This window comes from Chinchilla lanigera, unplaced genomic scaffold (genome assembly GCF_000276665.1).
Source record: "Chinchilla lanigera isolate Chin_1 unplaced genomic scaffold, ChiLan1.0 scaffold00119, whole genome shotgun sequence".
NCBI classification, from domain to species: Eukaryota; Metazoa; Chordata; class Mammalia; order Rodentia; family Chinchillidae; genus Chinchilla; species Chinchilla lanigera.
This window is the reverse complement of record NW_004955520.1, coordinates 1842980-1869247: the sequence shown is the minus strand read 5'-3', so window position 1 is coordinate 1869247 and position 26268 is coordinate 1842980. Positions and strand designations below refer to the sequence as shown.

The 26268-nt window shown below is 52.2% G+C and overlaps 2 protein-coding genes across 2 annotated transcripts in view; one reads left to right on the top strand and one right to left on the bottom strand.

Annotated features, from left to right (window-relative positions):
* Positions 1-16103, top strand: part of Mia3 (melanoma inhibitory activity family, member 3) — a 37194-nt gene extending 21091 nt beyond the window's left edge. The window contains exons 7-27 of the mRNA XM_005409256.2: positions 492-623; positions 2621-2642; positions 3333-3421; positions 3688-3765; positions 3853-3963; positions 4947-5018; positions 5176-5280; positions 6019-6141; positions 6237-6348; positions 7061-7113; positions 7200-7290; positions 7394-7532; positions 10404-10505; positions 11109-11169; positions 11285-11320; positions 11396-11463; positions 11542-11642; positions 11769-11906; positions 13016-13101; positions 14508-14658; positions 15289-16103. Of these exons, the coding sequence (XP_005409313.1) occupies positions 492-623; positions 2621-2642; positions 3333-3421; positions 3688-3765; positions 3853-3963; positions 4947-5018; positions 5176-5280; positions 6019-6141; positions 6237-6348; positions 7061-7113; positions 7200-7290; positions 7394-7532; positions 10404-10505; positions 11109-11169; positions 11285-11320; positions 11396-11463; positions 11542-11642; positions 11769-11906; positions 13016-13101; positions 14508-14658; positions 15289-15587 (2169 nt within the window). The 3' untranslated portion in view covers positions 15588-16103. The remainder of the gene's footprint in view (positions 1-491; positions 624-2620; positions 2643-3332; positions 3422-3687; positions 3766-3852; positions 3964-4946; positions 5019-5175; positions 5281-6018; positions 6142-6236; positions 6349-7060; positions 7114-7199; positions 7291-7393; positions 7533-10403; positions 10506-11108; positions 11170-11284; positions 11321-11395; positions 11464-11541; positions 11643-11768; positions 11907-13015; positions 13102-14507; positions 14659-15288) is intronic.
* A 1871-nt stretch (positions 16104-17974) lies between these two features.
* Positions 17975-26268, bottom strand: part of Aida (axin interactor, dorsalization associated) — a gene marked incomplete in the record, with an annotated part of 31657 nt that continues 23363 nt past the window's right edge. The window contains 5 exon segments of the mRNA XM_005409254.2: positions 17975-19484; positions 19611-19728; positions 20680-20802; positions 22875-22997; positions 26149-26255. Of these exon segments, the coding sequence (XP_005409311.1) occupies positions 19388-19484; positions 19611-19728; positions 20680-20802; positions 22875-22997; positions 26149-26255 (568 nt within the window).

The window sequence follows — 26268 nt, the reverse complement described above, 5'->3', positions numbered from 1 at the left end:
GCCCGGAGGCGGGAGCCGCTGTCCCCCCGCGCGCGGCCACCTGCGCGCGGCGCTGGGCCCGGCTCGTGAGCGTGGGACGGGAGGAAGGCAGCGTCGCGGAGGACTCCCGCGCGCTTTGAGCTGCTCGTTGTCACCGGGGCTTTATTTGCAGCCGTACGAGTCGATTGCTTCTATCGTGAATTTAAATTGCGTCTTGTGGGCTGTTTTATTAAGTAATAAAAGCCAACTTACCCAAGCACGATCCGCGGAGATTCTAGCCGTGTGTGGGACGGGGTGATGCGGGGGACTGTCGCCAACTGGAAGTACGGCTCCCTCGCTACGCTAGAGGCCCCGCAGGCCAAGCAGCTGGGGACCCCGGTGTCCTCCTTCGGGAGGTTTCTCCAGGGTAGCTGGCAGTGGGGTTAGAATATTGGGAACATCGATGAGGACCGTTTGTGATTGCGTTATTGTCAGTTCTGTTAAAGTTCCCCTTTCTTTCGGCCCTGTTTCAGCTGATCGCTACACTGCCTGAGGATGTTCAGCCTGGACCCGACTTTTACGGGCTTCCCTGGAAGCCCGTGCTGCTTACTGCCTGTTTGGGAATTGTTTCCTTTGCCGTCTTCTTCTGGAGAACTGTTCTTGCAGTGAGTAAATTAACTTATTGTTTGATTTGTGAATACACTGAGCATTTTATAATCATTGGCCCTTTGATTTTTCAGTTATATAAGTAGAAATTAATGGTTATAACTCAGGGTAATTTTCTGAAGTAATTTAGTGTAATCTTTGTGTTGGTGAAGACTTAATTAAGAGAGCAGGATAACCATATCCACTGTTAGTAGAGTTGGCGATTCTTACAGTCATTCTGAAAGTTTCATAATTAAGTATATCACAGGCCTTTAAAATGGGATCAAAAACAGGATAAGAAATATAAATCCTTTTATATGGTATAACCTGTCAGTAATCTGTCCTAAAGAAATAAATCATGTGTTAAAGATTTTGTGCAAGGGTGTTTGATGGAATGGTGTTTAATAGAGCAAAAACTTGGCACAACCTAAATAATCCATATTAGGAGATACCAGGTTCCATCCTACTTATATCACAGAGTGGGATATTAGGCTGCTGTATGTATTTCAGAGGCAGTGGGGCAAAGAACATGCCCACAATTTAATGTGAAGTGGAAACAGACTGTGAAATGTTGATAAACTGTGTTGTAAAAACACACACAACAGGGACAGGTGCTTCAGGGAAATACAGCAAAATGGTAGAAACATCTAGGTGAGGTTGGGCATAGTGCTGTGAATATACCTGTAGCCCCAGCGATGAGGGAGGCTGAGGCAGGAAGATTGCAGGTTTGAGCCCAGCCTGGGCAACTTGGTGACTTAGCAAGACCCTGTCTCAAAAATAATGGAAGGCTGAGAATGTAGTTCAGTGTGAAGGCCTCTGGGTTCAGTCCCCAGTACCACCGAAAACAAATCAAAAACTTAAAGAAGCGCCTTCTTAAGAAGAGTCTTTTTACCTAGATTCCTGTGGACTTTTCTCATCTCACAACTTTTTCTTCAACGAAAGGAAAAAGCCTAAAGGGTAAACGGAAGTGTGTGTGGGTGAAAACATGCTCCATTTCCCCCCTCCTCCCCTCTTTCTCTCACAGCTGTTCCGCACACACTGAGCAGCCTCTACAGTGTGACAGCCTGCACCTGCATTCACTTCCTCCTGCTGCCCTGCTGGTAGCACGAGTCCAGGGGGCCAGGCTCACTTTTGGTCGGGGAGAGGATGTTGGTCCCCACGGAGTCTGCTACTGCAGTCTGCTGTGGCTAATTGTGTGGTGGCCCAGGAGCTGACCTGTGGGCTGGCCTAGGGTCCCCTCACTGTTTGTAACACTTGAAAGGAGAAAACACAGTCTGCGTTACAGAATTTAGTAATACACTGCTGCAGTATTTAATTAGTTACAGTTTAGGTTTTATTACCCCAGACGTCCTTGCAGGGAGGAACTCAGTCTTTGCCCTTCCTGAAGTCATTAGCTGTCATTCCTCTGCGTTCCTCTGGTGTCTTCCCTTCTGTTCAGTTACACTATTTTTGCTGTCTAGGGAAATCAGATGATGAAGTTTATTAGATTATTTCTAAATTGAGGCAATAGACCACTTGGAATAGGATTTCTAAGGTGTCTTCCAGCAAGTGAAAAAGGCGTATCTTAGTGCAGAGGTTACGCTAATAATCCTGCTTCCTTGGCCATCTGTGTATTGTTTCTAGACTGTGTGCTTGCTGTTTGGAGTTGACAAGTAAGTAATTCCGAGTAAATAAATCGTTAGTGTGCATATTATAAAAACAAGCATTTTGTTATTAAAGGTGAATGCTCATCTCAAGCTTGGTGCTCACTTGATAGCGGCAGATGAGCGAACGTGTGGCTGTGAAGTAAGACCCCCACCTTAATGTTCCTCTGTATCAGAGCCTCATTGTACTGTATCACTACCAATGCGAAATTCTTTTTAACCTTTCCTTATTTTTTAATCGTATGGGTTTATCCTGAACCAAAGAGTTATTCAGTTTTCATTTGGTTATGATCCTAACTATTGTGTTAGGAACTATGTATTTCTGTTAGTCCCATGTTTGACATCAGGTTTAATTCTCTCTCTTTCTCTTCTAGGTGAAGGAGAGAATGTACCAAGGTAAATTTTCAGGCTTATTTTGTTACGTGAACCATCTCTCCCTTTTGTTCTTCGGCAGGAGTTTTAGGTGGGCGAAAAGGAGAGACAGTAACTTTTGGTATCGATTGACTTATTACCTGCCTCAGGTGGTACTGTTGCTGGGTTGCTGCCTCGTGTAGAGAGGGTGGTGGTGCACCAGCTGAGATAGAGTGGGGGTGGAGAGGGGGCTCGCTCACCTCGGAGCAGACCGAGCGCTGTTGGAAAGCACGGTGTGGCGGGGGACAGTGTGCCTGTGCTGCTGATGCCTCGGCCCCGTGGACAGTGTCTGGGCAGGGAGCTCGGGAGGCAGCAGTGCAGACCAGCATGCCTGCGTGTGCTGTTCCCTTTGCAAGTGACGAACATTTGAGGTGATTCCATTTTCTGAGAAGCATGTTTTGTGAAGGAAGGACTGTCAAGCTGTATAACATTTTCTCTGTTTCCTAGCTTTTAAATAAAATGGTGATCTCATTGAAACAGGTGTTACTACATTTTTCTCAGATCTTAATGTTCTTATACACTGGTGCTGTTAGCTTCGGAGCTTTTCGTGCGGCGTGAAGTTGTGCTGAGATCCGAGCCTCACAGCACCTCAGAGCGCGTCTGTCTGCTCGTGCACTGAGCGGCTCAGTTTCACTTAGTGCTCGTGATGATCTTCTGGCTTTTTCCTCTTTTTAGTCACTGAAGAGCAGATTTTGGAAAAGGTGAAGAGTACCACAAAGGAAAATGCAGAACTTGTACAAAAAGTGTCAGATTATGAGCAAAAGGTATCATTACTGTTTCGTACCCCTCCTCCTTCCAGCTTGACTTATTCCTGTCTGTGGTACAGCTCAGCTCTTACGGTGTTTTGAAGTTGTATTTTCTTGCTTCATTATTTCCTCCGAGCCCTCCAGATCTACAGCATCGTCACGTGTATTATAAAGTACGGCTTTCTTCTGTGAGGGCTCTCTCCTCGGAACTTCGTTTTATAGTAGTTGATTTATCGTAGCACTGTGGTTTACGTTCTTAGTTCTGAATTGTCTGTTTCACACAGGTCAAGGAATCAAAGAAGCTTGTTCAAGAAACCAAGAAGCAAAATAAAGTTCTCTCTGATGAAGCAATTCGATACAAGGTAAAAGTCCTTCTTCTTTTGAGATTATATTCTAAAAACAAAAGCAAGTGTAATGAGTATTGCTGCTCTTAATATCTTTTCTTGTAGGATAAAATCAAGATACTTGAAGAAAATAATGAAATTCTGAGTGACACAGCTGAAAGTCTTCGTGTTCTGTTAGAATCTGAGAGGGAACAAAATGTGAAAAATCAGGACTTGGTGAGTTCTGCTGCTGAGTGTTACTAGAATTGATTTTTGAACTATTTTATAAATTAGTTGAACTGTTCTCATGCTGTTAACTAAGATTAGGAATAACAGAATTGAACATGCTTGTGCCCAGTTTGTGGGCTTTTCAGTACTAATCCAGTAGGATATTTTATAGGCCTGGGGTGTTTTGATCCTCTCCCCTGGATAATTTCATATTGTTGGCCGTGTCCTCTAAAACACACAGAACCACTAAGAAATTATGGTCCGGTTGAACAGTCTATGTACAGTGGTTTCATTTTACAAAGTTCTTTTTCTCAGCAAACTCTGCCTTTAGAACAGTTTTAGAATTACATAAAAGTGGTAAACATAGTAAGGAGCGTTCTCATACGTCCTGCCCCTTGTTAGGCTTGATCCCTGGCTGAGCACAAAACTGGTCAGTTGCCTTGTTGCAGTCCCATGTACGCTGCACTCTTCGGAAGGAAGTTACGAGATACAACCTGCAGTTAAGAGCAGAGGGTTGGGGTCACCCCTGGAGGAGCCAGTATTGTCATAAGTACTGTGAAGTTCTCGCAAGATTTGTCCATCACCTGAAACTATCTTTTTGAGACAAGGTTTTGCTACTCAGTTCAGCCTGGCCTTGAACTCACTTCATAGCCCAGTCTGGGCTTGAACTCTCTTGCCTCAGCCTCCCGAGTGCTGGGATTATAGATGTGTGCCACCACACCGGCACTGTGTCATTTTTAACTCAGGCAAAGAACATGTTTAAAGTGTGGTCACCACGAAGGTTGTGGGTGTGGTGAAATGCTTGACTTCAGTTCTTTTGCTCAGCTCTTTAAGTTCTTGATATTTTTCCCAAATGGGATCCCCTGATTTTACCTAAAATCTAGTGGATGATTTGGGGTACATTTTGGAAATATTTTGTCTTTTTTAGCCTATGTTTTAGTGTTTCTCCCCAAATCCTAATCCATACTGTGTGTTCTTTGTTCCCGTGGCAGATTCTAGAAAACGAGAAATCTATGGAGAAGTTAAAGGATGTTATTTCAGTGAATGCCTCGGAGTTTTCGGAGGTAAGGCTGCCCAGGTGCCCTGCCGGGTGTCAGTGCTGTGTCGCGGCTTCGTGCAGGAGCAGAGGGGGGACAGCGCTGAGCCGTGCAACGGGAAGGCTGCGCCTTCTAGGGAGCGCCCCTCCCCGGGCGGCTCGTGGACAGGAGTGTTCTGCCTTAGGTTCAGGTTGCCCTGAATGAAGCCAAGCTTAGTGAAGAGAAGGTGAAGTCCGAGTGCCACCGGGTTCAAGAAGAAAACACGAAGCTGAAGAGGAAGAAAGTGCAGGTAAACATCCGGTCAGAGGGCGTGCACTCTGGACCACCCGGCGTCTTCAGCGCAATCGTCCTTTCTCAGAGCTGCTCTGACGGGGGAGACACAGAGAGCCCTGCCGGACGTGGCCTGCCTGCGCTCTCCATCGCGCCTGTATTTTGGTTCTGTACATAGATGGCACCTCCTGGCTTTGTCTTGTCAGACACGAGTCGTTACTTTGAGCCGCCTCCTCAAGGCCAGGGATTGGCTTTTTAAACCTTGGATTTAAGGCTTTGGTAAGCCTTCTTGGAGCAGTTACTGCCTCCCTGGCCGTGGGAAGGTTAGAAGATCAGGGATCTGGGTTCAACACATTCCCAGCCAGAAATCCTGTGTCTCCCTGCCAGGCAGCTCTCATTTGAATGGGTTACGTTCCCCCTGGGTGGTACATGCAGGACAGTCCCGTCGGGTGGGATGGACAGTCCCATCGGGCAGTAAGGACAGTCCTCCGTATACCAGCAGCAGTTTAAGCAGGCAGGAATGTGTTAAGCCCCAGCGAGATGCGGCCGTGCGCACCAAGTGGAGATCAAGCATTCAAATCAGCACGTTTTCAGAAGGACTCAAGGCGTGGGTCAGCTCCCTTGACAGCTCGGCGGGGGCCACCTCCCTTTTCTTGAACCAAGTCCTTAGCCTCTACGACAGGGCAAGGAGGGACGTGGCTTCCTGGTGCCTCTGTGGAGCCCCCAGCCCACAGCGATCTGTGTGTCTGACTTTCAGCTGGAGCAGGAAATTGAAGACTGGAAGAAGTCGAATGCTGAGCTCAGCGAGCAGCTCAAAGCCTTCCAGAAGTCTCAGAGGCGTGTGGAAGCTGCGCTCGCACACAAGGACGATAGTATTGGGGTAAGTGTAACCCGGCCGGCCCACGCCTGTTGGGTGAGTTCTGAGACCTGCTGTTAGGATGAGAGGCTGTTAACCACCTCTCGCTTCTTTTCCAGGCTTTGTCCAGTTGCATCACACAGTTGAATCAGTTAGAGCACGGATCTGAATCCGAGGGTACAAGCCCAGGCGGAAAGGAGCCAGATGAATTAGCCAACGGAGAAGTGGGAGGTAAGACCAGCCTGGGTGATGGGCCCCTTTTTTTGTCTTCTTGTCTTTAGTGTTTAAGGGTCTCTATGTAGTGCAGGCTGGCTTTGAACTTACTGTACAGCCCACGCTGGCCTCGAGCCCACGGCAGTCCTCCTGCCCCAGCCACCTGAGCATTCTTGTCCCTAATTGCCTGCGTGGATGCTGCTTCCCGTTGACTTCCTTAATAATTTGTCTGGGTCACTGGGGTGCAGATGGCAGCAGGCACGCAGAGAACACCGTTTTTCCACCCCTTGAGAACTGGATGAGGACCCTGGATTGTGCCTCAGCGTTGGCCGCTGTGCCGTAGGAGAAGCCGCTTCCAGTGCGGTGATGGGTGGAGCTGAGCCCAGGCTGTGAGAGCGGAGGCTGGAGGGCAGCAGAGTCCTCAGGGAGGAAAGTGAGCAGGAGACGGCACCCAGGGTGCGAGTCTCAAACTGCACCCGCTGGCTGTCCCTGATCCATCCCTCCGCGGAGCTAGGCTCGCTCAGCAGCAGGTAACGCGCTGTCTTGGCAGGGACTTGTTTCTTGAATCACAGTGTGCAGTTGTCTTAAAAGTCAGCGCAATCAGTTCTGTTGGAGAATTCGTTTTTCCTTTTAGTGTTAGACGAGCATTAGTCTAGTTTTGAGGCTGTGAGGACAATAGAGTTAAACAAAGAAGGGAAGGGAAAGCAAATAAAGCTGCTTCGTTTTGTAGGTGACCAGAGTGAGATGAAGAGTCAGATCAGGCAGATGATGGACGTCTCTCGGGTAAGGGCCGTCCGTAGCGTTGCCCCAGTGTCTGAGTCCTGACTGGGCCTCGCTCTCAAGGACACGCCCCCGCCCTCAACTTTCAGACACAGACCTCGATTTCAGTGCTTCAGGAGGACCTCAGACTCCTACAGGGGAAGCTGCGGGCGGTGATGTCCGCCAAGTGCGACCTGGAAGGTGGGTTCCTGGCGTGGGCAAGGTGGGCGGGCTGACGCCGGCCGGAGGGCACCGGGCAGCGGTTCCATATGCCGCACCCTTGCGACGCCCTTCCCCCTCCCAGACGAGATGAAGAAGCTGGGCGAGGACTGCAGTGCACTAGAGGCCACCAAGGCCGGGCTGGAGGAGGAGTGCGGGACGCTGCAGCAGAAGGTGGAGATTCTGAACGAGCTGTACCAGCAGAAGGAGATGGCGCTGCAGAAGTAAGCTGCACCCGAGGGTCCTTGCCAGCGCAGGTGGCGCTGTTAGTGCTGCAGGTCACCGTCGCCTCCCTTCGTCTGCGCGCAGTGGGGCAGTGCCATCTTCCTGTGTGGCTTCTTCTGTCACCTGACCAGCTGACAGCACCCGGTCCCCTGCTGTGCAGAGCAGGGCGTGGCTTTGGGTACCAGCGGTTCCTGTCAGGGGCAGGGCCTCGGTGCGGCCCACGAGTGTCAGCTCCCCTCCTTGCGCCCAGCTCTGTAGCTGGTGAAGGCCCGCGTGTTCCTGACTGGCTCTCAGAGAGGCAGCTTAGTGTGCCTTCCCCGCCCTCTCAGTGCTACTCCTCCTCACTGGGGCCCCAGGGCCACCCACGCGCTCGCCAGCTTGTCCCTAGTCTCTCCCCAGCCGCAGTGTGCGGTCCGGCCTGCACACCCTGTTGCCACTCGCCTCTTTCCATTCCTTTCTTGCTCACACACCTTGGTCCTAAGCCTGATGGAGCTCCTCATGGCAGCCCCGAGGGCGCTGCTGAAACACGGCCTGCCCTCGTGCTGTGGGCTAGCGGGTTTGCCCCGGAGGCCCTGCTCAGGGCTCTTTGCTGTCCTCTTTGTCTCTTTCGCATTGTTGGAGCTTTTTCAATTCTGTGCTTGTGTGAACTTGGCATGCCATAGCTTGCTTTACTCAGTTTTTTACAGTTACCTTGAGGACCGCAGCATGCTCCCGGACTCACCGAAGGTCGGCCAGCATCCCTGGTCCGCACTCATGGGGCATAACCGCCTCCTCCCGGCCACACTGCGTGGGGTGCTGATGCTCTGCGCCACTGACAGCAGGGGACATTTTATTGCCGTTTACGGTGGTCCCCACCAATGTATGTTCACATTACGTGCATATTCACTGTCCTTGTCATTGTTCATTCTACACCAGAAGGTCTTCCCTTTGGAATTTCGTTATTCTAAAGCAGACATTAGGCACACCTGTAATCCCAGCACTTGGGAGGCTGAGGCAGGAGGATTGCTTTGCATTTGAGGCCGGCAAGGACTAAATACCAAGACTGTCTGAAAAAAGCAAAGAGCAAAAATAGTTACTTTCACTATTCTTCTGGATGATAAATTTGATTGTTGACCTTTGCATGGAAGTGTCTTCATTTCCTTCCAGCCCAGTTTTGAAGGCTCTTTAAACTGGTTATAGAATTACGGTGGTCCTTTATCTCAGTGTCTGAGGATGACAGATTAGCGTCTGGTGTGAAAGTTTCTTTCAGGCTCTGTCATGTAGTTCTGTCACCTCCTCTCGTCTCCTGTTCCACTTAACTGCGTCAGTCTTTCTGTTCTTGTTCTTTGTCTGAGACAGGGTCTCACTATGTAGTTCAGGCTGTCCTTGAGCTCACTTTGTACCCCAGGCTGGCCTCGAACTCACAACGATCCTCCTGCCTCAGCCTCCCGAGTGCTGGGTTACAGGCGTGAGCCACCATGTCCAGCCATGTCAGCCTTTCTGACCAGTGCTTCTCCGCTTCCCTCCCCTCCGTTCTGTGTGTTTCCCTCTGCTCTGTCACACAGTGTGCGACCCGCTCACTTGCAGACCGGCTACCAGGATCAGTCTCTGAGCTCCTACTTCAGTTGGTGTATTTCTGGTTCTCAGTGCGGGGCCAAGCCTAGGCCCTCGGGCATGTGCATTAGCACTGTGCTGCACCCGTACCCCTTGGTTTTCTTGTGAGATACAGGGTCTATCTGTATTGCCCAGGCTATTATTGAACTCCTGGACTCAGTCTTCTCCTGCCTCAGCCTCCCTAGTAGCTAGGCCCACAGGCGCACCAGCGCGCCGTGCTATTTCTTAGTTTATAGTTTTTGATCTGAAACGCATACTGAGTTTTACTTTCTCATCTACAAGGCACAGTTCTTTTTTTTTTTGGTTTCTTTTTTCCGATACCAGAAATCGAACTCCCGACCTTGTGCTTGCCAGGCAGGTGCTGTGCCGCTCAGCTAAGTCCCCAGCCCCAAGGCACAGTTCTTGTTGGATCTGTGGGGTGATTCATTACATGGTTCCCTTGTCTGAGAGGTTTTGCCGGGTTTGGTGCTGTGGGGTCCTGGTCAGCTCCGACTGCCTGGCAGATGTGATACGTGGTGATTATAGAGGAAACTGGAGGCCTAGGGTGCTGCCAGCCTCCTGTAGAGGCGATCTGAGGCTGCCTGTGCCTGCCCCCTTCCCCCGTCACTGTCCTCTGGCTCACAGTTCAGGAAGGGCTCAGGCCCTTGAGGACAGTGTGCCTGCCCAGGGCTCGGCGCAGCGCTGTCGGCCTCCGGTGACGTCGCAGCCCTCCCCAGTGTCCCCTCCTCTGTAGCTCATCTCCAGTCGTCCTTTCTCGAAGCGGGGATTTGCTGAGGCCCAGTTCAGCCTCCCTGCTTCTCGGCAGTGTCTTAGCATGTGAGTGAAGCCAGGGCACGCTGGCCTCACTGGGACCCGCAGGTCCCTCTCGGGCTGGGTCTCGGCACAGGCCCCGTCCGCACGTGACGCCTCGCCCGTGTGCTTGTCGTGGCTTCGGTTTCAGCTGAGAAACGGCTCTGCTGTGACAACAGGGAAAGCGGCAGGAGCAGGAGGCGCGGGCCTCGCCCACGCTGCAGCCGGGCCCTTCCCTCTGCTGGCTCAGTCCGGCTGTCCACTGTGCAGCCTCGTCTCGCACGCATGCGTGTCGCTCCTGGCGTACGCCGTGCTCTTGCAGCGTGTTCTGTCTGCTGGTGACAAGAGAATTACGAGGGGAGGTTAGAGGGTACCAGTGATGGGCCAGGAGCGGCAGCTTGGATCCCTCCTGGGCCTCTGTGCCCGGCCGCTTGGTGGGGGCGTGGCATGTGGGCAGAGCTCCCCCTTGGCAGCTGCCTTTGTCCTAGGAAACTGAGTCAGGAAGAATATGAGCTGCAGGCTCGAGACCAGCGGCTGTCGGCTGCTGATGAGAAGGTGGTGCTGGCTGCGGAGGAAGTCAAAGTGTACAAGTGAGTGTGGTGTCCACGGCCAGGGGAGCTGGGCTGAGTGGCTTTGAGAAACCGTTCCCGCCAGGTGGAAGGCTGACGCAGAAGCATAAGTGAATAGTCGGAGGACACGAACGCGTTTCATTCACGCGGGAGAGGAGCTTCATGTTAAATGAAAACTTAACAGCTCCGAGGCCGATGCTGGCAGAAGTGCAGGGGCCTGGCCCCGCACACCAGGGCTGCGTCCCTCGTGTCGCTCTTCGGGACAGCGGCCTGCTCCCCTCACACGCTGAGACCCGCGAGAGTCACTGGGCCGCCGACAGGCCCAGGAGGCAGAATTCTGGGTTAAAGAATCACCTTTGTGGGAAGATAGCCCCAGCGAGATTATTTGAGAACATCATTGTAAGATAGTTAAGGAAATTCATAAGTTAGCAACTCACAACCTGTAGCCGTTAAGTGGGAAGGAAGGGAATTAGGAAGTACTAGTTTTGTTCACATTGTCCTTGTGACTATAAAACGTTTTTGTACACGTGGGGCAGTCTTCAGAGGTAAAGGGTTAGAGTAGAGGGAGCATAGATTGTTTCAGATTTTGTTTGGCTGCTTTTAACTGAGCAGTATAATTTTTAGGCAGAGAATTGAAGAAATGAAGGAAGAACTACGGAAGACAGAGCGCTCATTCAAAAGCCAGGTAAGAATGGCCCGCCCCGTAGTCACCGCACTGTGTGGCCCCGCAGGCGCTCTGACACTTCCTGCGGCCACAAGCACCAGCCTGAATGTGTCTTTGCCTGTGCTGTCTCTTCCAGCTGGCGACCCACGAGAAGAAAGCTCACGAGAACTGGGTAAGGTTCTTGCTCTTCCTTCTCCCTGTCCCCTCTCTCTCCAAGGCTGCGCTGAACTCGACACTGTCTCCACAGCTCAAAGCTCGCAACGCAGAAAGGCTGATCGCTGAGGAGAAGAGAGAGGCCGCCACCCTGCGGCACAGGTGCGTGGCTGTGACTTGGGGTGGGCGGCTTCGCGGGGCGGCACCGCTCACGCTGGAGCCTGTGCTCTCTCCATCCAGATTAGTGGAAATGACCCAGAAGATGGCCATGCGGCAGGATGAACCTGTGATTGTGAAACCGATGCCAGGAAGACCGGTGGCACAGAACGCTCCCCGGAGAGGTAGGCTGTGCCTTGGGTGACAGCACACTTCGGCTGCTTTTTGCTTCTGAATGGGGGGTCCGGGTGCCAGCAGCTTACTCAAGAAACAGAGGCTGCCGAAAGGTGGTAACGAGCATGTTGTCGCAGGTCCCCTGAGCCAGAACGGCTCTTTTGGGCCGTCCCCCGTGAGTGGCGGTGAGTGCTCCCCGCCTCTGAACGCAGAGCCCCTGGGCCGGCCACTGTCTGCGACCTTCACACGAAGAGACATGCCAAGAAGTGAATTCGGTGAGCTGCTTTGAGTGGGCTGTTCCCTTTGGAGTGTTCTAAAGAGCGCACGTGGTAGAATCGGGTCTGTCTAGCACAGAGGGAACGTCTCTGAGGCCGTCTCAGTGGATACTTCAAGCTCTGCTGTAGCACCGAAAGCATTCTTGGTTCTTTGTTTTCATTGTATACTGAGAAGTGTAAGTGTTTATCTTTTTAGGAGCACGTGTTCGTGGTCCCTGGTAACTGCATTCATCCTGGGAGCTGGCGCGTGTACCTGGCGCGTCCTAAGCATTGTTCCTTCCCTGTCCCCCTGCCTCCCATCCCCCACCCCTCCCATCTCCGGAGTCTGCCTCCCTGCTTCCTGTCGCATTTGCTCATACAAGAGAGACCATGTGCTTGGCTCATTCACCTAGCGTTACGGTCTCAAGTTGTGTCCATCTCCCTACAAGTGACGTCAGTGTGCCCTTCAGGGCAGAGTGCTCCACTGTGCGTAACACACTTTCTTTTTCCATTCATCTGCAGACGGGCATGGATCGCTTCCAAGATACAGCTGTTAAGAGCTGTGCCTTTATCTTGTGTCGGTGGTGTCCCTCTGCCTATTACAAAAGTAGCCTTAAACCTCCACTTTATGCAGTGTACGTGCTGCCATTTCTCATCATCATGATCCACAGCGTCTCCTTCTGATTCTCAGTGTCTGTAAGAGTTGAGTGGAAGCCAGATTACACGCAGGTGGGAAGGGCCGGTCTGTAGAAGGCTATTGTGCCCGCGTCATGGAGCCCCCACCAGTGCTGTTTATATCATGCAGGGTTTAGTGCTGTCCTTTCGCTCCAAGGCAGCTCCTGTTTCGGAGTTTCAGTACTCTGCCAGTGTCAGGACTCCTGTGGGTCCCAAGACGCGCGTCTCAGGGCACGTTCTCGTTAGGAGCTGACCTTTCACCTGGGTGCGTCGGTTCGGTTCTCAGAAGCACAGCCGGGGCTCTGTTACTGCTTTCTCAAGGGCCAGGCAGTGTGTGCTCGCATGTCTGCCTAGGCCCCGGGAAGCCCTCTGCCGCTGCCGGGGACCAGCTCGCTTCCGAGGGGGAAGCGCACGTGACCCCGTGTAGTCTGAGTGCATTCTCTGGCCCCTCCTAGATCCAGGCCCTGGCCCCGGTCCCGGACCCGCGGGGAACAGCGGTTCGCGAGGCTCTTCCCCGGCGAAGGGCATGGACGAGGGCAAGGTAAGCCTGCAGGCCCCTGGCCACGTCTCGGGGGCCCACGGCTGGCTGTCCCCGCTGTGTTCTCCCTCCTCCCTGTGTTCTGTCTGCATATCCCCTTTGTTCTCTCAAAAAGCCAGCTGCTCCCTGCGCACCCCAAGGGCTCTCCATTGCCAGCATGACGTCTGGGGCTGAGGGTCCAGCGGCAGTAAGTGCGGTCCCTGCAGGACGAGGCCTGGGCCAGGTGCAGGCCCTGGGTGGCTCTGACTCGCTGCTTAGGTCGCATGGCAGCAGTGACCCCACTGCCCTGGGCTGTGTAAGTCCAACTCCAAGCACCGTGTGCAGACCTAGAGAGTGACTGTCATTGCCGCAGCCTCGGAGCGTGTGCCGAGTGCTGAGGCAAAGCCAGTCATTGTAGCTGGGTAGCTTGTTCTTTTTTTGAGACAGGGTCTCCCTGTGTTGCTTAAGCTGGCCTTGAACTCACAGTGTGCCCCAAGCTGTCCTCCAATTCATAGCAATCCTCCTGCCTCAGCCTCCTGAGTGCTGGGATTACACGTGTGTGCACCGTGCCTGGCTTGCTTTTTTTTTTTTTTTAAATCTTTTTTTGAGACAGGGTCTCACTCTGCAGTTCAGGCTGGTCTTGAGCTCACTTTGTAGCCCCAGGCTGGTCTCGAACTCACAACGATCCTCCTGCCTCAGCCTCCCAAGTGCTGGGATTATAATCCTGCACCACCACGCCTGGCTTCTTGTCTCTGTTGGCAAGTGTGCTGTGTGAGACTCCTCTCGCGCTGGGCCAGGCAGACCCTGTGGTAGTGATTGGAAACAAGATGGCTGTCAGCTTGGCTCGAAAGGAGCTGTTTGTTCACTGAAACCAGCCCTGGGCAGTGGCCGTGTCTGCAAGCTCTGCCTGCGGAAGCGCGTTCTCAAGGCCCGTTGCTGCCACAGCTGGCAGCCTTTTCACTGCACGTGCTGCCCTGTGCAGGCCACAACTTGCTGGCCTTGCTTGCCGTCCGGCCTGGGTCCACAGGCGTGATGAGCCGGCGTCTCACCGTGCGGTGGTGGGCACGGAGGCTCCCGGTGCGGGCCTCGTCTCCTGAGCGGGAGACACTGGCGTGCAGGGCCCCACGTGCAAGCACAGCACTCCAGGAGCACGTGCTCGGGAGCCCGGGTCGCCCTGCCTTGCACTGTCGTGTGGGGGACCGACACGAGTAGCGTGCCCCCGCGTGTGGCTCGACTTCTCCAGCGCTCACCTCTGCACACGCGGGGGCAGCTTGGTGGCAGGGCGCGCTGCGTGGCACCCTTCTAAGGTCTGGGGGCGGGGGACCGCGCTGACGCGGCTGGACAGGTGCCCGCTGTCTCCGGGCTGAGCGCTCGCCGGTGTCGGCGCTGTGTGGTCTCCAAGTTCAGAACCGTCACCACTCTGTTCGCAGGTGAACGTGGCCGCGAAGGGGCCCCCTGCGTTCCCAGGGCCACCATTCATGGGAGGCCCGATGCCGCCACCTATGGGGTACGGACCGCCGCCACCCCAGCTCTGTGGGCCCTTCGGGCCTCGGCCGATGCCGCCTCCACCTCCACCGTTCGGTAGGTCGCTGTGTCCTCGGCTGTCGCCCCAGGACAGTTGCTTTTGATGGGTGTCCGTGAGCCTGTCCCCCCATGCCCCGCGAAGTCGCTCTTCCTGCGTGTGGCAGCATGGGGGCTAGCCCCGGCTTCTCAGCACGGAGCCGGGGGTAGCTGACCCCCGAGGCGGGAAGGGCTCTCCCCAGAAGGCCGGAAGGCCCAGTCGCACAGGTGCGGCAGCGGGCGGAGGGGTCCCGCAGCCGGACCCCCTGACTCGGCCTGAGATCGGGGGCCGTGGGAGGGGAGGGTCCCCCAGTGACCCCACGGAGTGCGGCTGAGACTCGCCAGTGGAGGAGCAGGCGGTGTCCAGTAGGGCAGGACGCTGACCCTGGTGGCCCGTGACGGGCTGTGCCCATGGCTGCGTCAGCCTGTGACTGACAGCAACAGGCAGCAGGTCCCGGAACGTGGGGTGGCGGCCGCGCTCCCGCGGGACAGGGCCACCCGGCTGCGCGGGGAAGAGCCTACCCCCGCTGAGCCTGGCCCCTGCCTGGGACGCCAGGCGCGCCGCTCCGCCTCCCCGCTCGGGGGACTCCGTCTCCCTCGGCGGACTTGGCCTCTGTGCGGGAAGGCTGCAGTGTCGCTCTCCCTTTCCAGTGCCTTACCTGTGCCCGCCGCTGGGCCTGAGGGAGTTCGCCCCGGGCGTCCCGCCTGCACGCCGAGACCTGCCTCCGCACGCCCGCGAGTTCGTGCCTGGACCCGCGCCATTCCGACCTCCGGGCCCGCCCGGCCCCCGGGAGTACTTTATTCCCGGCCCTCGATTGCCGCCGCCGCCGCCCGCCGGCCCCCAGGACTACGCGCCGCGGCTTCCCGAGGGAGACTCCCTGCTCTCGGGCCCCAGGGACCAGCCCGCTGCCGGCCGGGACTCTTCGCAGGCTCTGAGGCAGAGCCCGTGAGTGACCTCCGCGCCGAGGGGACTGGACTGCACTATTCAGATGGCAGAGGCTTCCACTGGCTTTGAAATCCGGAAGTTTATTTTCACAGGTTTTTAGTACTCAGCTGCCTTGGGCAGTGTGCATTTTTGAGCCAAACAATTCAAAAGTCATCTTCCCCTCTAAAAATCGCCTCTTAAGCTTGAGTGTCCTTCCAACTTTGAAATGTGCAATAACGATACCTGTGTTTTAGTTAATGTAGCATATATAATTGCAAAATGATTCAGAATGTCATAAAAATGACCATTTCCTGTGGAAATGCTTTAAGAACACGTGTTTCCATTATTGTATTTTTGGTGTACCAACTGAATACAGAGCAATGGTGTTTATACGCTTGGCCCCGCCCCGCCCCGCCCCTCCCCATACTGGTCGAAAAGACTGTTACGTAAAGATGTTTACTCAAAGATCATAAACTTTATCTCCCCTCTCGCTGATGCCCTTTGTAGTAATAGCTAATAAAAACTTGTTTGTTAATATTCCCAAGCCTCTGTTGGTTCATTGCTGGTGAGACCTGTTGTAACTCTGGCCTAGGCCTCGGTGACAGGGCTGCAGGCTCCGTCACTGGGTGAAGCCCTGTGACCTGTCCAGTGACTGCGGTCCGCCTCCGGTCGGTTCAGGGCTCCTGCCTGTCTCTCCCTGAGCAAGCGCGAGTTTACAGCAGAAACGACAGTTGTGGGGTCTCAGTCCCCCCCTTTAACCATGATTACATTGGAAGGGGGAGCATAAGAAAAATGGTGTGTCTTGACTCTAAAGGCAAGTTTCTTCATAAAAACGCAGTTGGTTCTCTTTCTCACATCCTACAACTGACTTGGAAGGAAGGAACCAAAACAAGAATATAATACACCACGAGAAAAAGTGATTGAGGGGTGGGAGGCTTCTACCTTGCTTTTGGTCAGCACTGTGCAGCTGTGGGCTGAACTCCTTCCTACTCTGACAGGTGCTACGCTGAGGTTAGCATCTGAGCATGGGTGCCTTCGCTTCCGACTCCTTAAGTCTAGGAGCTGCAAGGCCACACTTAGTCTGCAGATATCCTGAGACCCCTAACTCAGCAGCACCCTTGAAGAGGTGGAGCGTCTAGATTAAGTTGCAAGTGTCAAGGCTTACTCGGCCTTCGTGTACTCTGTCCTTTTGAGACGACCTCGTGAAGCCCAGAGCCGGGCCTGTCACAGCCGAGCGATGCTGCACAGCGCTCATCGTCTGTGAGGTGGGCCTCCGCCTCACACCAGGCCCACACGCTGCCTCACCCGCTCACACTCACACTCCCAAGACAATGCTCGCAAAGATGAGGCAAGTCACTCGGCTCGAAAGCAATGTGAGAGCCTTTCAGGAAAGGAATTCCATCTGCATAGCCTCATCTAGTTCACGTCAGGAAGAGGGGATAGCGGACCTCCGCCAATACCATCTGCTGTTTTTGACCTGTACAGTAAGACAGAATCACAGATACAACCTCGGAATGTTACCTGTCAACCTCAGGACACATAAAGTCAACATGACTTCTACTTTTATGTAGCATGTAAAAAAAGCGTGCAACTAGGAAGCAGGCAAGGTGATCCATATTTTTATTCACAAGTACTTTCCTGTTTAAAGCTCTGCTGGAGCTTCTCCATCCATAGCCCAGCGCCAGCCAGCTGTGCACATCCCAAGCGCGTCCAAGCAGTCTGAGCCGGCCTGTGACTGCCTCTCCCTTCGCTGCCTGCCCCCCTCTCCTGTGGCCAAGGATGCCCCAGGCAGGCTGCCAGCCAGGGTACAGCAGGGCACAGCAGCCCATCCCTCAGGGACACCCAGCATCCCATCTTGGGGAGCCCCCGAGGGGAGGTCAGCTCCCCCGCTGCCTCTGGGTTTCCCTCCTGCACTGCCTCACTGAGGAAGCAGCACCTCTGACACGGCCGAGGCTTCTGTCCCCAGGGGCTGTGGTCCATGGGCACTGCCGTCCACGGGTGGCTGTCCTCACCGCAAAGTGAACCCCAGTGACCTGCGGTGTGTGGGGCCTTCTGTGCTTGCTGCCTCGAGACACGGTCACCTTCTGCCACTCTGTTCCGGCCTGAGCTCAGCTCACCACACTGTCCCCGCCCAGCCTCAACCCTGACGCAGGCACGGCCCTGCACGCAGACCACTGGCACGCGCCTGCGTCGATGAAGGACACCACACCCATTCTGCTGCTTTTAATAGTAGGGTTCAAGGGTTATGTGTTCAGGTCTCAGCAACATGAAATGAAAGCTTCTGAGGACTCCACAGGGCACAGAGTGCTGCCCAGCCCCTAAAAGGGTGCCCGACACGGAGAGGACAGGTTCTCGCCCCCCGCCCCAGCAGCTCACAGCCTGGGGAATCAGACAACTGGAGAGTTTAGGAACTGAGTGGAAAAAAGCAATTTATTAAGGCAAATTCTTCATTCCCTAGAGCTACTGTGGACTGAATCACTTTAGTATTTGGAATTTATCCAATAAGATGGAAAGGCAAGACTGAATTCGGCTGAGAATTCCTTCGGCTCACGGTTTGGGCTAACAGTCACCTAGGGAGCGGAGCGGCCTCAGGACCTGGGAAGCGGAGCAGGGCCCCTGATGCGTGTGAGGGCGACCTGCTGTCAGGAGCAAAGCCACTGATGGCCTAATGGGCTTCAAGTAAGCAGGAAGAGCCGGCAGTGCTCTGTCCTGCACTGCGGGTTTGAAACAGTGGATACTGAAGTGTGTGGGCTCCACATCTAACCTATAGAAAGCCCACCGCAAATCTTAATGTGTGTGTGTCAAATGTTACCTCATGTGTGCTATGGAAGTTAATTTAGACCTCTTACAAGGTCAAAAGGTAAATGGTCAAAATTGTAATAAGCTATGACCTGCACATTTTCATATGGATGAATACCAGTATCCCTAAATAGGAAATACATGGCAATCCTAGCTACCTGTATTAAAGAAAACAGTCTGCTGATTTTGCATACTCATCACTAAGAAAAGGTGTGCAGCAGTTATTCCTGCGGTATCTCATTAGTATTGGACTCAGTTATTTTAGATGACATGACTTAGAAGACACTGTAAACCCATCTAAAAATGTGTGTTTATTCTGAGGTGCTTCCAATGTTAACTCTAAAATCATCAGAAAAAAATAACAATGTGACATAGAACAGCTAATCAACATGACTAGAATATGCTCACTTTCAGAAAAATAATCTGGTTATCTGGGAAAAAAACTGCAGCCACCACTTGGGGACACTGTCCCACCTGGGGACACCGATCCGGGCAAGGCACACTGTTCTCCACAGGACCACCCGACCGGGCGAGTCTGGCAGCCCGTCCCTTCCCCACGGGCAGCAGGCAGCACAGCTGGCCCAGGGCTCTCCACACAGCCTGCTGGCAGCCCACCCAGCTGGCCCCGAGTCTGAGGCCAGCTCCAACCCGACGAGCATGCGGGGAAAGACAGCAGCAGTGCGCGCTCGAGTGCGTTCTTCCTGCTGCGTGGAGTTTGAAGAAGAGCATGCCTGGACAACAGCACTGTTCTAGAAAGCGGGGAAGGACAGAGGTGACTTAGAAAACAGACTGGTAATTGCACAATTAACGGGGAAGAGCGTGTTCCAACACCTATAATAAGCCTAGGTCCAAAGGAGTCTTCCGCTCTGCAACATGCCGGACTCAGCTCCACAGCGCAGGTGCTCGCTGGCCTGCTAGGCCGGGCACAACCCACTCCCTGCCCGAGGACGTGAAGACCTTACAGAGCTATGGTGCTTGCTACTGGCTGGTAAGATTCACAGCAGTTCCAGGTTACTCAGGTCAGGATCAGTCCTTGTGCAAAGTTTGATGCAGATGAAGATAAAGTGGTTTCTTGGTCAATAACTGTAATTTTTTTCTTTTAAAGTCAGTGGGTTTCTTGTAGCTGTAACCACAATAGAGAGCACGGTTTATAATACCTGGATGACTGATCTCCTCCAAGGTTACACTCTAGGGGAGAGGGGCTGGGAAGACACATGAAAACAGTGCGAAGCCACCCGCACACACTTACAGTTCTATTACAATCGGCCCAGGTTTAATCTCGTCCATCTCCATGAAAGCGAAGCACTTGGTGCTGGTGAACTTCTTCTTAGGCTTGTAGTGTTTGAATTCAAAGAAGATAGCTGCACCTGAGGGATGGAAACGCACAGGCCCTGTCAACTGCGGACAGCACTTTCTCCTGGATTGGAGAGTTTTCACTGATCACCCACGGAGGCAGAGGAACAGGCACAATCTTACAAAGGAACCTGTGGTAAATGTGGTCCTCTGGCGGCCCCCAAATCCCTCGGTTCAGATGCCTTTTCTCCTCATCACACCACCACATCCTACAAGGACAGCCAACACGTCTGTGCCGGACTGACTCGAGAATGTCACTTACTTATGTAAGTGCAGTCACCAAAGAACACAAATGCTAAACACGAGGGTGACAGGAAAACACCACAGATCAGCAAAGTCCAAAGAAACTGCTTCAGAAGGCACTGTGCCCTTATTTAGCATCAAAAAGCTTAATTCCTTCTCTTTCCCCTCAAACAGAAACCTCGAAATTCATTATTTTTGAGGCTGGGATTCACATCGATTGGCCTTGTTCTGGTTTTTCCATGTAAATACGAGTCTGTCCAGGCAATGGCACACACTCTCGTGACCAGCGTAATGTGGAAATGTAACGTGGCTGCTTCAAAAATGTGTGTTGTCCTCTCCCAGCTCCCTGCCAATGAACTCCAAGGGATGGCATCGCCCTCCCCAGTACATCCAACCACGAGGGAAACCACTCCCTCAGGCCAGGATGGCAACAGCCCTCGGGGACCTGTGCCTGCCTCCCTGCTTGTCAGTGTGAGAAAACTTCCCGTTTTGTTGTAGAAGACAATAAAATCTTACCATCACTGAATGTTTCGTTATGTTCTAGGGCTATCAGACAACTTGATCATGATTCCTAATTCCCCCACGGATCTGAGTTTCTCATCACTGTCTTTCTCACCACTGTCTTCTGACGCCCACAGGACACTGCGCCTCCAGGCACGTGTGCTGCTCCACGACGAAGCTGGGGCACCCCATCCAGCTGAGCCCCGGCCCCTGCCACGTACCTTTGCTCAACTTCTCCACGTGCCTCTGGAGCTCAATGTCCACGTTAAAATGAACATATGTGTCTTCCTTTCTCAAAGCCACTGGGGTGTCCTGCACAGGCGTTAGATCTATGCCGTTCAGATCTAGAGAGACAAGTTTCTGCTCAGGAGCACATGTAGGTGCACACGGAAAAGTGCAGAGAAACCACACAAAGGCCTGCAGAAGGCTGGGCGCAGGCTCCTGGTGAACACAGGCTCCCGTCTGGCTGCTGGCATGGAGGAAAGTGTGCGGGTCGGGGCAGGAGACCTTCTGGAGGCAGGGGAGGCCCTGCCCGGCAGATGAGCACAGCTGGCAGAAGACACACTGTGCTCTGTACAGGGAAGAGCAGACTCCCTTATGGAACAAACACTACTGTTTCTGTGTGCAATAAAAACTTGCAATGCATGTGATTTGCAAAAGGTGGCCTCTGCCCCTAAGTTCCAATTTTGACCACAGGCATGGCTGGGGAAGAGCTTTGAATCTAACATTATCAGAATTTTCCTGTTATATTTAAGTTGAGAACCAAAAATGGACATGGTAACTATCAACAGAAGCTTTCATCAGGCCTGAGATGTAGCTCGGCGGCACAGTGCCTGCCTGGCGAGCCCAGGGTCCTGACTTTGATTCCCGGTACCAAAAAAGAACCTTTCATCAATAAATAAAATGTTATACACATCATCTAAGTTCCAGTTATAGTTACAATAACTGATTTAGAACAACCAGATGGACACTAACTTACTGTGTGTGGTTTACATTTCCAGGATCCAGGAATCCCAGTTAATCAAAATATAGACTCATTTAGTGACTGCTCAGAGTTTATGTATGTTCAACAGAACTGTCTTAGGGCACTTAATTTAGTACACTGGATTATTTCCGTCCTTAAAGACATGTTCCAGTTCAGCATATATGCAAAAGCAACCTAACACCTACTGCATAATCGTTCAATGCTTCTGTATGTTACAGTGCGCATTTCTTAAGGGGGTAAAAAGCTTTGCAAATGGCCAGCCAAGCACGCAGAGCCAAGCACTTTCCCGTGGACCCCATCTATGCTGAGTGGCAAGGCCGAAGCTCGAATCGCAGCGTCAGTGCTGTGGGGCCTGGGCTCTACAGTCACGCTTTCCTGGGGCTGAATTCCTTTTTCTCCGATAGGTTTGGGTTATTTCTATGATTGAGAAGTTTCTCCATTTAATTTCATCCCAGATCTGTTTCTCTGACTTGCCTTAAACTATTGATTAAAGTAACTCGCTTGTATTGTGCAGTTACCTCTGGATAGTGGAGTAACTTCATCCTTAGCCACTCCATTATTATTTTTTTAAATTTTAGTACCAGGTCTCATTGTATTTCCTATAGTCTCAAACTCCTGGACTCAGGTGATCACCCTGCCTCAGCTGCCTGAGCAGCTGGGATTATACTCCTGCCAACCAATAATTATTTTTTAAAAGACTTCAGTGAGGTACAAGCCAAGTACTTCATAATATGCTCAGCAACAACGAAGTAATTTAACCACTAGTTTTCTTCCTGAAGATTGCAGAGAATGTTTCCAAGGAATAACTGAGCACTACACTGGACAGGAGAGAAGCAAGTCCCAAGTAGAATCCTGCTTCCTCACCATGGCCAAGGGGCGTGGCTTGGTCGTCCCTCCACAGGCCTGGTGCTGTGGCCACGCTGCTTCCCTGTCTCCACTAAAGATGCTCCAAAGGCCTGGTGCTCCCAGGCAGGACCGGGGTCAGAAGCCTTCCCGGGACAGGGAGGCGGGAGGCAGAACACACAGGGCTCTGCCAAGGAAACCAGGCCCCCGGCGAGTGGGGAACGTGGGAACCTGCACCAAGAGCTGAAGCCCATGGACTGACCCCCCCGCAGTGAATGCAACTGCCAGGTACTGCAGACGTGGACTGATAAAAGCTTACACGCTAAAGAAAAGGCCATGACAATAAATTTAAAAAGAATAAAAGACATACAAAGACAATCTCAAAAGCAAGGGTGTAAGTTATAAAAAGGAAAATATTTTCAGTAAATGTCTCAGAAATGTTTAGTGATGGAGCAATAATTTTTTGCAGGAATTTTGCCTCATTGTAGAATGAATTAAAATTAGTTGTCACAGATACAAGACCATCCCTCAAAGAAACTGCTGCAAAGTAGAAGTAATGTAAGAGAGGGGGGAGAACGGACTCATTACCCTTCACGCTGACTGTAATATAGGGATCGATGCATTGCCCGGCGTCTTTCAGACCAATTTTCTCAATTCTGATGGTGAGTAACGTCATGCCTGGCTCTGAGGGCAGCCTTGGTAATAAAGTACCTGGCAACAAAGATGCCACAATAAAAGCCAACTCTGCCAAAAACTTCGGAGTAAATACTGTCAACAAACAGAAATATTTTACCGTGCCCTTAACTTAGCAACGAGGTAAGCAGTGTCCCGCGGTCTCCAAACCTCCCCGCTGCTGTTCTCCGCAGTTGTATTTCATACACAGCGTCAGTGTGCACTTCCTATCTCAGCACTCCAAAGCAGAAATCAATTCAAGCTCAATCAAGGGAAATTCACGTTAAAACTTCAAGTCAGTTGAGGAAGCCCCAGTATAAATAACCACAGAATAACACGTAACGCATACTCTTCGTGTGCACTCGTGTATATGTAATATGCCTTACATCTCAATATGAAATGAAGATGCTTTTGCAACAGTCTGTTACCAGAAGTTTGAGAAATTCAGCACCAACACACCCTTTAGTCACCACTAACGAAGAACACCCTTTGAAGTCTACTATTTATGGGCTCGAGTGGGTCTTTTCGGTCTCACCCCTCACTCCTCCTCCTCCTGTTCTACTATTTATGGGCTCGAGTGGGTCTTTTCGGTCTCACCCCTCACTCCTCCTCCTCCTGTTCTACTATTTATGGGCTCGAGTGGGTCTTTTCGGTCTCACCCCTCACTCCTCCTCCTGTTCTGTGCGTCCAGCCTCTAGAAGTCCCTGCCGCAGAGGGAGTCCCATGAAACCGCAAGAGCAGTTTGTGTGTCTGAGCTCTCCGTGTGCCTGAGTGAACTGTGGGCCCGTGACGCTAAATGTCATCAGGAAAATCTCCTGAACTAATGACTGTTTGCCAAAATACTTGGTTAGATTAGCAAATGTACCAAGGTAGTTCACATTAGCAGATGAAGGGAGAAATTTTCATAATCATCAACAGATGCAGAAAGTCTTCAATTAAGTTTTAAACCCAGTCTAGATTTAAAACATTCTTAGCAATTTTTAGTTTTGTTTTGTTGGTTTTTGAGACAAGGCCTCCCTGTGTAGTACAGGCTGGGCTTGAACTCACAGCGACCCTCCTGCCTCAGCCTCCCAAGTGCCGCGATGCCAGGTATACGCCACCAAGCCTGGCCTTAACAATGTTTGGAAGGAGTGCAGCAAAGGTAATGTAGCTCTGAGCTGAGGTGACAAAGGGGGGTGCCCACGCAAGGTGAGACCATGCGGGGTGCCACTCTGAGCCCCTGGAATAGACAGCCTTACCCACTCGCAGTCCCTGTCACCGCAGCCCCACAGCAGATGAGCAGCGTCTCCCGCAGCATGTGGCCGTAGCAGGACTGTGCCTAGTCGGGGTCTCCTTTCAGTTTCTGTGCCCTCTGTTCGTGCAGCCTACCGAGGCCACCTTTAGCAGCCTGACTCAACTTCTATCGTGACTTCAGCAAGTGCTGGCTTATACGTAACAGAAACGCACTGCCTGCCTTGTGAGACTAAATCCTTTGAAACACAGACTAAGCCTAACAACTTGTTACTCTTTTTAGTAAGGTTGGATAACAACTCACTTTTAGTTTTAAGTGAAAAGAAACTACTCTTGGTCAAAGCACATCTGCACCCTCTGCCTCAGCTCTTTAGCAGAACGGAAGTGACTAGGGTGTGTGTTTGTCAGAACTTAGGAAACTGCAGCGACTTTTATGTATGTAAACAACACCTCACCAAAACTGACTTTGGGGAGGGTGCTTTTTACAAAGGGGCAGCCCTTTGTCATGCTCCCCGTGGCGCGCGGCACACGTACCTAACACATCTGAATCCTCCTCCATCGTCCCTGCCCTCCCTCCCTGCTGATGCCACTTTCAATGACTATAATTCTACAAGTTTGTTTTCAGTGACACAGCCGTGAACAGCACGGTTCCCAACCAAGTACTGCCAATTAAGCTACACATTCTTTTTCTTACTCTGAGGGGGAAAAAATTCAGACTAGAAGGGTTCAGTGAGCCTCCTGTATCTCTAAAATGAAATGGAAAAAAATACTATACCAGAACACAAAACTCTAAATTCAGCTTGCATACAGCCAATGGATTTAATTCACAGGGGAAATCTCCGTTCAACTTGGCACCGCAAGCCCATAAAGACCTCACCTCTGTGTCTCATGACAGCTCTGCTGCTTAAAGGGCCTTGTGTGCTACAGAGCTACAGCAAGGGAGCGAACAACCAAGCAGGCAGAAATTCACACAGCTGCAACTGCATCGACTGCAGTACGCAGCCTGAAGAGGGAGTAAAGATCACCCAGTCGAGAAAGCATCACAGCTACTTACTTCAACATCTCAGCAATCTTAAAATTCCCTAAAATAGCCTGGGAGTCGGCACTCTCGTGCCACTCATGAAGACTGGGTGAGCGTCACCTGGCAGTGACTATGGAGGCCAGACGCACAGCCCAGCTGCCCGTCTGTCCCCGCCCGAGCTGCCTCCTCCCCAAGGAGTGTTAGAAACGCTGGGCTGATACCTCCGTGATGAAAATGCCCAGATACACACACTGCATGGAATGATACGGTTTACAGTCTAGTCCAACTGCATCACAGTTTTACAGCTGCACTTCCCAAAGTGACCTGGTTGGCCAGCAATAAACACCGTGCAGTGCATAAGAACAGGACACAGTAAAGCCACAACTGGGAGAGAGAAAAGATTTACCCAGGATGTCTGCCGGGCTCGTTTATGGAGAGGGAAATGCTCACTGAGATCTTCCGTGAATAAGCTTCTTTACTTCTCAGAGAAAGATGAGGGCAGTGGCTCAGTATGTTACCCTCAGCCCAGACTCACAAGGAGCTGCCCTCTCTGGAGGTGCTGCCCACTTCATGCCAGGTTCAGTCTACCCAGGGACTCCTGGTTTCTTCTGGACACCAGCCTCGTGCCTTGTCTTGGCCAAGTTTGTTTTTGTGTGCTCTGCTGCAACAACTCGTAACCATCAGCACAACTATACCCTGGGCCGCACAGCTCCTCTGGGGCGTCCCTGAGCGTAAGGATTACTTAAGCACCCTTGTCACAGACAGGAAGGTACTTTCACACGACACCTACCCACAGCTACCGCACACAGTGCCCATGGAAATTTGCTCAAGACGGGCATGGGCTCCGGAGAGGTTTTATTCCCTAGCAAGAATCTAAAGTAAGTTCCCAGTACCTTGCCCCTGGATTGAGTACATATACTCTTCACATGTGCTACCCACCGGGGACTCTAGCAGGAAAGGAATCCGGAGACCCTGCTCCAGCGCCACCCTCTTCCTCATCTTCTTCAAATTCCAAATTCTCTTCCTCACCAGGTGCTAAAATTTTTCTACATGAAAAAG